At 37.3% G+C, this 15808-nt stretch overlaps 2 protein-coding genes across 2 annotated transcripts in view; one reads left to right on the top strand and one right to left on the bottom strand.

Annotated features, from left to right (window-relative positions):
* The window catches only part of LOC127846117 (glycosylphosphatidylinositol anchor attachment 1 protein-like), a 43337-nt gene extending 37870 nt beyond the window's left edge, over positions 1-5467 (top strand). The window contains exon 13 of the mRNA XM_052377293.1: positions 1490-5467. Coding sequence (XP_052233253.1) covers positions 1490-1760 — 271 coding nt within the window. The 3' untranslated portion in view covers positions 1761-5467. The remainder of the gene's footprint in view (positions 1-1489) is intronic.
* On the bottom strand, positions 2620-13962 carry LOC127846116 (cadherin-3-like). Its single transcript, XM_052377292.1, has 9 exons — positions 13953-13962; positions 13787-13915; positions 13339-13461; positions 12893-13072; positions 12372-12556; positions 11865-12089; positions 10728-11035; positions 10010-10068; positions 2620-2663 (listed from the first exon to the last, which is right to left on the bottom strand). The coding sequence occupies exons 1-9, from the start codon at positions 13960-13962 to the stop codon at positions 2620-2622; spliced, it is 1263 nt and encodes a 420-aa protein (XP_052233252.1).
* Positions 13963-15808: the final 1846 nt, after the last annotated feature.

Genomic DNA, 15808 nt, shown 5'->3' with positions numbered 1-15808 from the left:
TTTGATGAGGATTTAGGTCACTGCGGTAAAGGTCACTGAGGCTAATAATAGATTTTTTCCATCACACTTTTCTTACAGTTTCTCATAGCGCCTTCAATATTTAAACGATCTCTTACATATTTGGCTTTTAGGTACCTTGCATGGACCTCTTTTGATGAGGTTTGAGGTCACTGGGGTCAAGGTCACCGATGCTAATAATAGATATTCTCAAGGTCATACTTTTTTCTTCACAATTAATCCATTTATCGACAAAGCATGATTGGGGAGCATCCATCAGTTTTACTGATATCCTTGTTTACCTTTATAATGATTTTGATCGTATGATGAAGTCTACATGTAGGGTATTTAAACCATTTACAATTAATTTTAGTTGGGGAAGGGCATTCATGGTTTACAAACATGTTCTTGTTTGTTTTTGTCTGTGTTTGGTCCAAAACCTTTTTTGAAAAGGAACTGTTTGTCTAGGTTTTATACAAATATTAAGTTCTATGATCACACGGGCATATAAATTCTAATCTACCAAATCCATTTCTTTAATTGAAAGCTTTTTCCACTGTTTATTTACATTTAGAAAGAGTTAAACTGTAGAAACTTATTGAAACAATTATGTAAGAATGTCAAACTTCATTTCACAGCTAAATAGTTAAAATAATTTATATTTTTCATTAAAGGGGCCTTTTCACAGATTTTGGCATGTTTTGAAGTTTGTCATTTAATGCTTTATAATGATAAATGTAAACATTGAATATCAAAAGCTCCAGTGAAAAATCAAGAATAAATTTAAATAAAAAAGAGAAAAAAAGGTAACCCTCAGCAGGGCTTGAACCACTGACCCCTGGATTCCTGGAGTAAAAAGTCTACCACTTAGACCACTCGGCCATCCTTCGGCATACAATTTGAGATTTATTTTATACTTTATATAAACAATCCTTGTAGTTTCAAAAAACAAATATAACGACAACAACAGAACTCACCAAATAATTAATTTGTTTTGTGTTGCAACGCTTTATGATTTTCAGGTTTTTAAATCGTCAAAAGATGCATATACTGGCTATTTCAGTGCATGGTAAATGTTCAGTATTACTGTTTCTTCACAAATATCATAACTAAAACGAAAATTTGCGATTCTGAAACAACTTATTTCAATTTTGTCAATTTACCCAAACATGAAAAGGCCCCTTTAAAGTCCAAGAATACTATTCACTAGTATCTGCAGTAACCCCCCACATCTATTTGAGCCCAGCTTTGAGAGACGTGAGTGTAATGCATGTGCATAAAGTGTTGTCCCAGATTAGCCTGTGCAGTCCGCACAGGATATTAAGGGAGGACACTTTCCACTTTTATTGTATTTGTTCGTTTAACGGAAGTCTCTTTTTAACAAAAATCAAGTCTTGGCGAAAACTGTCATCCCTAATAAGCCTGTGTGGACTGCACAGGCTAATCTGGGATAACACTTTGTGCACAAGGCTCATTTCTTTAACTTTTTCAGAGTATCCCAGTGGGGCCAGAAGCTCCTTCTTCTGCTAATCTCTCCCTTCAGCATCCTCTACATTGCCACAGTGATTCGTTCCCTTGGTGACAAGAATGAGGGCGGTTCACTGGGTCTCCTTGGTAACGCGTGGAGCAACCTCAGTCACGGTGTCCTGCTTACTCTTGTGGACAGATACTTTTTCGGCAACTGGTTGTTTGCCTTGTTTAGCTTTGCAGTGTTTCCCAATTGGTTGAGTCTGTGGTCTATTTCTTTTTGTGAGTCTGAATAATGGTCAAGTCATTAGGGATGCAGTTCAGCACTGTGATTTTTCCACTGGTTAACTCTAATGTCCATTCACTCTATAAGTCACAGTAAGCAAACATTGTTATGTGCTTCATGGTATTTCCAAACTGGATCCAAATTAACCAAATTTCTTTTTCACTTAAGACTAAGAATGAAAAATGCTTATAAGGATTAAATGTTAAATGATTATGCTTTCTGTTTCAACTGACATTTCTTTACTGTGAGCTGTTACACATGTTTATGTCCCATGTTTTTATAAAATGCTTGACATTGGATCTAAGTCCATTCTGTTTTCCTAAGACTATAGATGGGTAAGTGAATAGCACTGAATACAGTCCTAGGTTAACCCAATAGTACTGAATACAGTCCTAGGTCAACCAAATAGTACTGAATACAGTCCTATGTCAACCAAATAGGACTGAATACAGTCCTAGGTCAACCAAATATAATTGAATACAGTCTTAGGTTAATCAAATAGCACTGAATACAGACCTAGGTTAAGCCTATAGCACTGCATACAGTCCAATGTTAACCCAGTTGCAAGGAATACAGTCCAAGAGCACTGAATACAGTCTTAAGGTAAAATAGTAGCACTGGATTAAGTCGTTGATTTATACTGAATACAGTACAAAATCACTGAATACAGTCCTGTGTTAACCCAACAGCACTGAATACAGTCCAGTATTCATTCTGAAAAAACAGAACCGAATACAGTCCAAGGTCAACCCAATAGTACTGAATACAGTCCCAGGTCAAGCCAATAGCACTAAATACAGTCCCAGGTTAGCCCAATTGTACTGAATACAGTTCTATGTTAACCCAATACTATTAAATACAGTCCAAGGTTAGCCCAGTAGCACTGAATACAGTCCTATGTTAACCAGTAGCACTGAATACAGTCCAAAATCACTTAATACAGTCCTTTGTTAACCCAATAGCACTGAATACAATCCTGGGTTCACACTGAATAAAGAGCACTGAATACAGTCCTAGGTCAACAAAATAGACCTGAATACAGTCCTAGGTCAGCAAAATAGTTCTGAATACAGTCATAGGTCAACCAAATAGTACTGAATACAGTACTAGGTCAACCAAATAGAACTGCATACAGTCTTATGTCAACCAAATAGAACTTAATACAGTCCTAGGTCAACCCAATAGTACTAAATACAGTCCTAGGTAAACCCAATAGTACTGAAAACAGTCCTAGGTCAACCAAATAGTACTGAATACAGTTCTAGGTAAACCCAATAGTACTGAATACAATCCTAGGTAAACCCAATAGTACTGAATACAATCCTAGGTTAACCCAATAGTACTGAATACAGTAATAGGTCAACCAAATGGTATTGAATACAGTCCTTGGTAAATCCAATAGTACTGAATACAGTCCTAGGTCAACCAAATAGACTTGAATACAGTCCTAGGTCAACCCAATAGTACTAAATGCAGTCCTGGGTTTACTAAGTGTTAATAGAACTGAATGCATGCAATCTAACAGTACTCAATAGAGTCCAATCGCACTGAATACATTTCTAGGTTAATCCAATAGTACTGAAAACAGTCCAATAGTACTGAAAACAGTCAAATAGCACTGAATACAGTCCAAAAGCACTAAATACACTCTTAGGTAAACTCTGTGAAATAGCAACAAATACTGGCCTAAGTTAACCTCGTGTTAATATTATGTATACTGTCATAGATTGACCCATGTATACTTTCTAGATTGACCGATTTATACTGTCATAGATTGACCGATTTATACTGCCCTAGATTGACCGTGTGTAATAAGAGCTGCATACAGTCCTAGGTTAATCATGTTGTCTGTTTCCTTTTGCTGAATATGCATGTAGTATTAGGTTTTGTTTAATTGTAAAAGTAAGATTTTTCTGGTGGCTATCTCAGTGACTAGTCTTGTTTGAAGAGCATGTGTGCAAATCTGTTACTAAAGTATTTACAATTATAATCCGTCAGTTGTGTGTGATCAAAAATGTGTGTGTGTGTGATAAACTGTTTACTTTTTTCTGAGTGTTAGATTTTAGTGTAGCTACATAAAACATGCACATTTGAGTCACGTTCTGAGAAAACTGGGCTTAATGCATGTGCGTAAATTGTAATCCAAGATTAGCCTGTGCAGTCCGCCTAGGCTAATCAGGGACGACACTTTCAGCTTTTATGGTATTTTTCATTTAAAGGAAGTATCTTCTACACGAAAATCCAGTTAAGGCAGAAAGTGTTGTCCCTGATTAGCCTGTGCGGACTGCACAGGCTAATCTGGGACAACACTTTACGCACAAGCATTATGCCCAGTTTTCTCAGAACGCGACTCATTTGTTTTCTTTAAAAAAATGTTTACTAGCCATTTATTTTATTCTATTCCATATAATAGTGTTATTCTATTCCATACAATAGTGTTCACTGCTTAAATTGTTGATCGATGATTATAGATAAAGAAAATGGTTTGAAATCTGATATTTATGCTCAACTAATTATATATCATTTTCTATGAGTATAAATAGAAAACTATTATTACAGATAGATTTTACATACCATCGGTCAAATCTCTATTTATGATCTGAACTTCTACTGACAGGTATAGTTGTAGTGTTAGGTACATTACCACTGGCATATCTTGTAAAGTCTATGCAGTCATTAAAGGAAACCCATTATTTGCTAAATGCGTGTTAGTGCATAATCTCATTTCATCTTAAATATTGAGGGTTATAAGACTGATATCAATTGGAAAGACTTATTCAAAGTGACAGACACAAGTAAATTATTCGAAGGTACATGTACATTTCTACAAAAATATTTTTTCATTGATCTTTTAACTTATGACTTTTTGTGTTTCTATAAATTTAACTTTTTTCCCCAGAATGGAATGATTTTCTAATAACTAATAAAGGTATCAGTGTTGCTCACAAGAACAAGGTCCAAGGTGAAAGGTCACAGTACAAGGTCAAAAGTCAGATTTAGAAAATCAGTCCCGAACAATTTGTCTGTTGTTTAGCTTTGTTAAGCATTGAGAGATTTTCAAATAACTTTGGAAAGGAATCAGCATGGTGAAACCGCTTGTCACACATGAGAATCAGGTTGTATGTTCTGAGTCAAGGTCACAATAAAAGATCAAAGGTCAGATTTAAGAATCCATTATCAACACTTTGTCTAGAGGAAAAATTTGTTCAGCATTGATGGGTTTTGGTATAACTTGAAATAAATTAATAAAGTATGATATGTCAGATTAGTATTACACTCAACAACCAGATCATCAGGTCCAATGCCAAGGTTACAATTCAGAATCCAATGCCAAATTAAAGAAGCAACCCCAGGAAAATACATCAAGGGAAACTTTGAAACTTACCTGAGGTAAAAAAGAAATGTTATTAAGAAATTCTATTAAGTGTTTGCTCATCCTTTGACTACTGACATTTTCACACCAGGGGCCCAACTTATTTGATTTTGTTCTTACACTATGTACATTGACCACTCAGAACACTCAATTTTCCGAAATATATTTCTTTGCATTTATTTATTTCATATGTCTTTTCGAGTAACATGATCATTTAATGAATGTGTCTAACATTTTATATGTCTTTTTGTATAACATTTACATTTGTATCAACACGATCGGTACTTTAAAACGCCACTGTGTAGATCCTCTGTCTTTTTTTGATAAACAACGATAAAACTGTAGTAGATTTGTTGATTTTATTCCTTTCTGACATTATCATTATCGCATTCCAATATCAATTAATTTTAACACTTGTTGTTGCAATCTTGCAAATGATTTTAAGTACAAATTTAAATGGTTGCTGTGAACAGACTACCATTGGTGAGATATATTCCTTAAAAATGGTTTAATCCGTAACAAATGCAGTCATATCTAGCTCTATATAATGTAAGATCCATAGTTGCTGATCCATGCAGCTATGATGTTGGGAGTATTGACAAATTAAAGAATACGTTTTGTTACATTTAATCTGTACGTGTATTCACATACTATTGTCATATTGGATGTCAGATTGTGTTCAAACACATCAGAACAGAAATAGAAATAAAAAGACTCGTCAATAGATTCAAAGATCTATAGGTCTTTGATAGATTGATGTAAGCAAATACATCGTTCAGAGCTTTGGACCAAGAAATGCAAAGCTAATTTTACTTGAACATTCATTTATAATAAGTTTTGCCTAACATCTATCACAAATATAATATGTATTGTTTGTTTTTTGTTAACATCTTAAAATCAGCAAGAAATATGGGCGTAGCCCGTACACGACAAATGCCATGTATGTACATTTGTATGTTTTACCTGAAAAGCAAGCTGAGGTAGTCTATCTGGTAAAGCAACGTTATACATTTAAAACATTCATACAAGTGCTGTTACTGTCACAGAGCAATGCCATTAAAAACTGGATATTGTTTGCGATGCAGCTCGAGTATTCAATGTTTGAAACAAGGTGGACAGTGTTTTTATTGTCGTTCCGCGCTTCGAATTTTAAATTAGAAGAGCAATTCTGAACAATAATAATTTAAACAAGTATTCGAAAAATAACTCAACGTCGAAATAGGTCTACGTAAAGGTTCTTGGATAAATAGAAAATAAAAACAAGACAGTTAAAAACTTAAATACACGTATGAATTATTCTTAGTAAATGAAATACAAAATTTATAATAAAACATAAGACATAATTTCCACTACGAACTGTCAACACAAAACTGCGTCCAATACACGTCAGTCTGGTCACTCGATACCATGCACAGAGACGTGTCTGGGTGTCCGCGGCGATTCCAGTCCGTTGGTCAACCTCGCGGTCCGCAGCACGGACCCCAGGGCGGATTTCTCGTTCGTTTTTTCGGATTTCTCCTTAGTCGTTGCAGACGAAACACTTATGCCGCTTTCACTGGAGTCTGGTCGATCGGTTATCTTGTCGAGTGGGTTTTGGCGCGTGGAATATTGCGAAACGCCCGGATGTATAGGAACTTGAAGACTCGCTTCATGCATTTCGTATAATTTCAACATTTCGGGGGGAGGTCTTAAAGCCGGTTCGGCTTTCGGATATGGCTTCCTTGAATACTCTACATAAAGTGGACCATAAAATGGAACAATGACTGTCAACAGCAATATATGCCAACACTTCCAAACATTTTTCATTCAATATAACGTTTTTAAAAGTACGACTTAAATTAAAGAGATGTTTAATGGCGAGTTTATAGAATATTTTCCCTGTAGGAGACTTTATTCAACTGTTTCATTTGTGTATTATTTTTAGGCCGCTTCACAATGGGAGCAGTCCTCAGTGACACAATACACGGGATGTGTGTGTTAGGGTAGGGGGGCTTGTCAAAATAAGACATAATTGAAATACACACCATGGAAAGTTTGTTTAAATGTTAAAAAAACATGCTGTTAGTTAATAAAAGTAAAAAAATACTAAGCAGTATTATCAAAATACTACAAAAAGTTAGTTTGCTGATATCTTAAAGGAAAAAAACTAAATTAAGATACAATCTAGAAACAACGTGCAAAAAGGTGCAAGGACATCGCCCATGCAGACAACAAATATAGGTCATTTATAATTAATAGTTAAAGTTTTTGCCATCTAGGTGTCATGACGTAGTGATCGCTACGCATGCGAACAGAGGGTGGACTCTCTTGAACAACAACTTTGGTTAAATCTGCGGAGTCTTGTCTCTTCAATACCATCGGCGGGTGACGTGATCGCTCGGTTTGCTTGTATGCTTCTAACGCGTGAAAAGTAAAAACAAAAGGTGAAACGGTGAAAACGGAAACAGAATATGTACGTTGAAAGAAATAAGAAGCTTGCCAGGGGTGCAAGCTGTCACAGAGGGTGTACCCTCCGCATCGGCTGCATTGTTGGCGGAAGAATATAGTGTGAAAAAAAGAAATTGACAGTATGTGATGTAGAAATTGCAGATCAAAAATATGTCGAGAATCTCACGCAAAACGTATAAAAAGTGGCATACAGAAGCTTTTGTATGTAATTTAAACAAAGGGCACGAGCTCCTGATAAATAACCCAATAAGGCAATGCGACACCTTGACAATATGGGGAGTAGGTCAAAGACTTATTATTGAAAAGTTTGGCAAAATCGGAGCAAACTAAAGGAGTTGCGCATATGTTTTCATGCATTTTTTTTTTACAAAAGGCAATGACTTCTTAGAAAACACATGCAGATAATAATTCTGTAATAGTGAGACGAAAATCGGACACAACATGCAGGAGGAGTTGCGCACTGAAGAGTGTGACTGAAAGGAGCACGCACGCACGAACGAACAGGAGCACTTAAGCATGCGCGCACGAATGAACAGGAGCACTAAAGCATGCGCGCACGTACGAACAGGAGCACTAAAGCATGCACACACTAATTAACAGGAGCACTTAAGCATGCACGTACGAACGAACAGGAGCACTTAAGAATGCACGCGCGAACGAAAAGGAGCACTTAAGCATGCACACACGAACGAAGAGGAGCACTTAAGCATGCACACACTAACGAAGAGGAGCACTTAAGCATGCACGCACGAACGAAGATGAGCACTTAAGCATGCAAACATGAACGAAGAGGAGCACTTATGAATGCACACACGAACGAAAAGGGGCACTTAAGCATGCACACACGAACGAACAGGAGCACTTATGCATGCACGCACGAACGAACAGGAGAACTTAAAGCATACACGCACGAATGAACAGGAGCACTTAAGTACGCACGAACGGACAGAAGTACTTAAGCATGCACACACGAACGAACAGGAGCACTTAAGCATGCATGCACGAATGAACTTGAGCACTTCATGTCGCACGCACGAACGGACAGAAGCACTTAAGCACGCTCGAACGGAATGGCGCCCACCTTTTCATTCGGCGGGGATTTATTAAATCGACTCATTTGCATTGTGTACATTTGGATTGCTACTTATTATACCCCAATGCTCAGTCTGTCGGCGACCGCATTAATTTTCAGTCCAACATTATTTTTACCATCTTCACCTAATTCGACGATAGTTTTTTAAAATCTGTGCCAAATCGAATGAGCAACAAAGAAATACGACAGTTATCGTCCGCTCGTTTCGTATGTTATTTTATTCTGAACTTTCCAAGACTTACTGGTTATGAATTGGCCAAGTTGTATTGTCAACAAGTCAAACTACGATTCGCTCAGTTATAAATCTTACATAATGCTAACTATGCATTTTCACCGCTTCGATTGTCGTATGTTCCTTACTTTACAGAGTATCTCAATCAAATTTTTCAATATAATTATTATTGCCTAGCCACTTTTGGTGGTCTATCCAATCAGTGGTTGTCATGAGTCCTTAATTAACTTCATTCATCTAAAATGTCTTTTACATACACTATTTGTAATTTTTGGACCCCAGACATCCATATTAACTTGCCTTTATATGGGGCCGTGGTCTATGAAAAGTGTAATGAATGTGCGTACAGTGTCGTCACAGATTAGCCTGTGCAGTCCGCACAGGCTAATCAGAAACAAAACTGTCCGCCTAAATTGGATTTTTGCTAAGAAGAGACTTTCTTAAAACAGAAAATATCATACAAGCGGAAAGCGTTGTCCCTTATTAGCCTGTGCGGACTGCACAGACTAATTTGGAACGAAACTTTACGCACATGCATTAAACCTATTTAATCCCACAGAGCACGACTCATATACAGATAAACTCATGTGGTATAGTCATGTATGAAATGTTTTTAATGTTAATTTTAATATCGATTTGGATTATAACTGGATGACGAGGAAATAGTCATGATTTCCATGTTAAACATAGCATTCAATATCGGCCTACACGGTGTATATACCCGACATACTAGAAAGGGATGTTGTGTGCTTGTAAAATATCAATGAATAAACGATACATTAACTAAAGAAAGCACTGGTTGTTAACATGAAACATTTAGAAAGAACACATCTAAAAAAATATTTAAAATAACTAGCTAATATGGAATAAAAACACAAGGAAAAAATTACACTATTGCATATACATGTGTATTATAGATCTGAAGCAAATAAAATGGTTTAGTTTCAAAACATAGAAGTAAACAAAATTTAAAGAAATAAAGGAAACTCTAAGCTAAATTAAAATGCGAAGTATTTGCATATCTTCAAAACAAAAACCAGTTTCAAAACATAATAGTAAACAAAATGTAAAGAAATAGAGAAAGCTCTAAGCTAAATGAAGAATGAAATATACCTTCATATTTGTTGGATTGGTTGGTACCTTGGTTGGGTGCCACTTTTGTTGCACCGTTCCTGGAAGGGAGTGGATTCAAACTATGCCGTGATTAACCCATTTATGCCTAGCGTCCCGAAAAAAGGACATTGCAAACAGCGTAAACCCAGATGAGACGCCGCATGATGCGGCGTCTCATCTAGGTCTCCGCTGTTTGCTTAAAGGAATTTCTGTAAGAATTGTTCTAAATATAGAAATAAATATACTAGACATCCCTAATTTTGAAAATAAATTGAACCAATTTAGAAGGCTGGGAGAGTCCACTAGGCATAAATGGGTTAAAAAACTAATCAATCAGATCAATCAAACTCGAGTAGGTCTAAGAGATTCCTTATATTAGAATATGTGTAATCATGGGTATGGTACAGAATGGTAATGCAAATATTATATTTGCGCTTCGTTCGGTAAAATGGGTTGAATGCATGTGCGTGAAGTGTCGTCTCAGTTTAGCCTGTGCAGTCCGCACGGGTTAATCAGGGACGACACTTCCCGCTTTTATAGATTTTTTATGGTAAATAAAATTGTTTATATCTTATATCTAGTAAAGGCAGAACATTTCGTCCCTGATTGGCCTGTGCGTAATGCTTAGGCTTATCTTGGACGATAACTTACGCACACGCATTAAACCCCATTTTGATAGAGCGAGGTTCAATGCGATTGCACTTAAGAAAACTCTTACGTGTACGCATTCCGACAGCAGAACTTCCAAACAAGAAACCCGAGAACGGCTGCAAGCATTGCAGATATCACGCACGCCAGCACGAAAAAGACGATGCTCTCCGTGCTAGACAGGAAACCCGTCGACTCCTCACTTCCGGTTGATGCCGCTGCGGCCGTTGTCGCCGCCGTAGTTGTAGTCGTAGTGGTGGTGGTGGAGACCACGATTACCATGACTACGGCTGTGTCAGAGAGCGGGGGAGTGCCGCCATCGGTCGCAGTCATTGTAAGGCTGAAGGTGGCGCCTACTGCCGCACCGCTCAGGTCAGCCTGCAAACAACAGCAAAATTGCCTAAACTTAAAACTTATTTGCCTCCAATCAAATGTAATTAAAAGATAAAAGCATGAATTGATAACCTCTTCAAACTAAGATGAACAAGAAACAGCATCATGTAAATCTCGTATTCATCTTGATCTGCACAACCCTTCATGTATTATGCTTTATCTTAAAACGTCAGCTAGTATTGTTCCCATTAACGCATTTCGACTGATCATTTTTATTTAATTAACTTGCCACGCGTACTTTTTAATTGACTGATAACAAACTAAAGCATCCTTCTTTAAGACTCAAAATTGTCACTTAATGTTGTCACCGTGTTAAAAATGCAGCCGTCTCCGCCAGTATTGAACTGCGTGGTCGGTGATATGGCGTAACTGAGGACGTTATTTGGTGAAGTCCTGTCGGCGTCGGTGGCACTCACACATCCTAGTACTGATGTACCGGAAGTGCCTAAAGAAAACACGTACATATGTTTTATATACAGACCTTTTTTATAGCAGAAACACGTCAAAGTGGTGATCTTATCTAAAAGCATTGATTGTAAGGACGATTATCAATTTGTGTACGAGATGCCAGCAGAAGATACATGCAAAATGAAGCTAAATGCGTTCCATTCAATATCTTTAAGCATACACACACATGTGATAACCTGCGACAGACCGTTTTTGGTAGTATCGGATCGTCTGTATTCTTTAAAAAGTAATATTTACTAAAATCAGATGGAAATCAATTACCTGCTGTAAAATACAACGGATATGACGCTGAATTAAAAACAGGCAGTTTATCATTCGCATCCGTAATGATGACGTTAAAAGGTACGCCTGAAGATTGCCCGGTAGCGTCCGCTGCCGTTAACGTGCACGCGAGCGTGTGAGTGTTGACTGCGGACACCTCAAGATCAAAGGCCGCTGTCATGGTTACAGCACCGGAAGTAGGGTCCACGGTCAGGTAACCGGAGTCACTGCCGCAGCCGATTGAGTAAGAAATTGCGGCGCCTTCAGGGTCTGTGGCTGAAATTCCCGCTACCGCCAGTGCGGTGCCGCTCTGTGATGGTAAATTTATCATAATTCGTACATTTTCATTTAACATGATCTAATATAAGTAGACTTCTTTTTACATAGTCTGCTTTCGCACAAGGTTGACTTGTGAATGAAGAATTTAGTCGAGAAATGTACAGTTTATATTTCAATTCACGTGGTTGCGAAGTCTTATCAATACACTTTAGACAAAAAACCTTAGGAAAACAGAACAACGTGTTTAAACCTACGGAGCTAACAAAAGTCGATTTCATCAAACATTTACAAGTTTTCATAAAAAAAAAATTACCGGTACTTCAGGAGTGCTGTACGTATATCCCGCCTGCAACCACACAGGCGTCTCGTCCACGTCGGCAACGTTGATCGTAAGCGTTCCGGGTGATGACGTCGCTCTACCATCGAATACGTCAACAACCATTGAACAGGACGGATCTGATTCGAAATCTAACGCAACACGCGTTGACACGATTCCATCTAAAATGTCATTACAGCCATAACAATACAAATACAATAAAAAGTACATTTCAATTGCATTGGGAATATCAGAAGTAACATGCTCATTTGTTTGTAGTTAGCAATGCAGTTGTAAGCATTACATTTTTGAAAGTGGATAAACTTCATCAAAGTGTTTCTTTTCCATGAAGCTCTTTGTACTATTACCTTTGTGCAGTGAACCGCATAAACAACACAGTTAAAAATAATATATACTGTTTTGAAAGCATACATTTACTGTAGTGTCATCTAATAATAATCCAATCATCGATCGCTGTTCGCTTATTCGATTGAAACGAATACTCAACAACTCTTTACCGGACGTTCCAATATTGTACATGGATGCGCATGCAGCCGGTGTAAATGAGGCTGAGAAAGTGGGCGTGTCCCCATTGACGTCAGAGTAGGACACGTGGTATACGGACGTTCCGATTGGTTGGTTTTCAAGGACAGTGGCGACGTCATTGAGATTGGTTATTGTTGGAGCCACGTTGATATCTATATAAACGTGAACACAATCAAAGAATGTGTAAAATAAATTGGAATACAATTACGTTTTGTTTACATGGTTGGTAGAACCAATATTTGTTCCCTTTCAGAAAGACCTTTAGAACGCATCCATGAAAGTTTAAATCGTACCAGCGACTTCACAAAAAGAAAGGAGGACCTTGAGGGAGACCTATACATGTTTTACTCATATGAATCAACCACGTGAAGAATTGATGTCTACAGAGGGCTATATACAAAGTGTAACAAAATCATACCTGTTATTATAACTGAGATGTTTTGCGACACCACCGTGTTGTATGTGTCGTCTGCTTCTAGGCTCCACGTGTACAGCGAGACCCCATTTGACTGCAGATCGGCCGCAACCGTCACCTTACCACCTATAAATATTCATTGAATAGCGGTCTTCTTAACTGTATCAAAGTTATACGAAGTTTAATACACGAGGAGTTAAAACTGCATTGCAAATATTTAAAAAGGGATTAAATATTCAAATTTACAATCAATCTTGTTTCCGAATATACGATTGTGTGCAAGCAATAGCTCGCTAACAACAAAACAAATACTAAAGCCGAAGGTGGTTTTATAATACGTCCCCTTTTTAAATGAGCGTAAAAATGTATGCAATAATAACACAATATTAACTGTAAGAAGATAACATTTCATATAAATGCATTGACATGAAAACAGCACAATCCAACTTACTGTTGTCAACGTTGAAAGGGCAGGGAGAAGGGTCACAGGTCAAGGCTACTACAACCGGTAGGTTGTTAGTGATAGTGGCGGTGTACACGGCGGTATTTAATGCAGTATTAGCACTGAATGTCACAGAGGCTGCAAATAAAAGTAAGGTATGTTTGTTTTGATTTACTATAAAGCATAAATGAATAGATAATTTTATATACATTAGTATTTTAAGTACGGGTTCTTCCCAAAAAACGGACGCAGTGGTGTTTAATAATGAAATTAAAGCAATGACGTAAACTCACTTAGGTTTAACTTAATCTTCTAATCCGTCTTACACTGGAAATTGGTGAATACGGGTGCCGTATTCTGGTCGATTTCTATGATGAGGTAGCTCGTGTCACGTGCGGTGCTCGCCTCAGTGCACGTGACCGTCACATTGTAACTAGTTGTCACGAGGAATTTGACGTTTGCCGCTGCCTTGAGGTAGATTCCGATATCTGTAAGAAAACGAGCGAAACTGGCATCATATGTGAATATTTAAAATTGCGTATAAACGTTTAGAACTTAAATTATATAAACCCATTTAGCAACCAAAGGGGTTTGATTACAGATTTTTGCATTAATAATGTTAACAAATATATTTTCTAAAAAATCTTTAATGTTTTGAAAAGTCGTTTCTAACGACAGCAGCAAACGATGTTTGGAAAAAAAATGCCATCCGGGTGTGTCCAGTACGGGACCTCTGGAAGCAAAAGTTTCTGCGCTACCACTTTGGCTTAGAGACTTATAAACTTTACAACACGTACCGTGTTCAAAATGCTGATTATCCATTAATAAACCAATATTATTTACATGTTTCATACCCGGGAGTGTTATTCGCTTGTTAAAACTGAATTTATGCATTTGTTTTCAAATTTGGATGGTCATTTACCACATTGTAACCCAGTGCCTTGAACAGTGGATATCTTTAACATTCCAGAAACATGATACGGAGTGACCTTGTGCGCGTTTTAAACTATTTTTTTCCAATTTTAATTGAAACAATCAAAGACTACTGTTGTGATGTACATGTTGCAAACTCAATACAATTTGTTCATGTATCGGGTACGTATACTAACGTATAACGACATTGTGTCTTGCTTGGCATATATAATACGTTCACTAAAATACTAAACATTCTTGAACTGCGACCGCTCTTCAAAGTAACAAACCAGGGTCTGCATTCAACAAACATTGTCACATTATTTTTTATACAAACACTTACATCCATAAAAATCATTCATATTTCGCCTAATATACAAAGAAGGTTACCTTTATCATAAATACATTATTCTATATAAATAATGTTGTGGTTACAGGTGGAAATCGCTATGTTGGACTCACTATTTAAGTTCTTACTTTACAAATTTAAGACTATTCTTTGATCTGAGTCTTCTTCAAAGTGAATGCATATTCTCAGATGATCATTCACATCGTTTTCTTTCAACTATTCAGTTACAATAATATTGTTGTTTTTTTGTCTTTAATCTAAAACGTAGTCATGAAATACATTGTCAGACCTCCACTTCCGGTGTCGCGCGCAAGAAAAGGGTTCCCCTCTGGCCTTGTTGGTGAATACGCGTCTAAAGTGCAGGTGTATGTTCCGGCGCGATTGAACGTCAGGGTGTGGACCAGCGTCTCTACCGACGCCGCCTCGCCGACACTCTCCGTTGTAGGCAGACTGGTGATCGCTACGGGCTGAAGATGCACATTAAATCCTATGAATATTATAATTTAATCCTTTACCTCTCATATTCGCGTTTGGTCCTGTTTGTGACACTTATAAAACCCCAATGAAATGATCGACCTTTTTTAAAAAATATTTTATATTTGCAAAGATTTCATGTCCAACCTTAAGATACGTTTGTGCAGCAAACAGCATAAAACATGAACTGTTACTCGAAGGCTGTTGTGGTGTAATGATGGTTGCATAAGCTATTTTCCCTTGGTTTTTGAATGGGAAAGATTAAACCGACAATTTCGGATCCAATATTGTTTAGA

This window comes from Dreissena polymorpha, chromosome 9 (assembly GCF_020536995.1).
Source record: "Dreissena polymorpha isolate Duluth1 chromosome 9, UMN_Dpol_1.0, whole genome shotgun sequence".
In the NCBI taxonomy this organism is placed as follows: domain Eukaryota; kingdom Metazoa; phylum Mollusca; class Bivalvia; order Myida; family Dreissenidae; genus Dreissena; species Dreissena polymorpha.
This window is presented reverse-complemented; position numbering and strand designations above follow the sequence as displayed.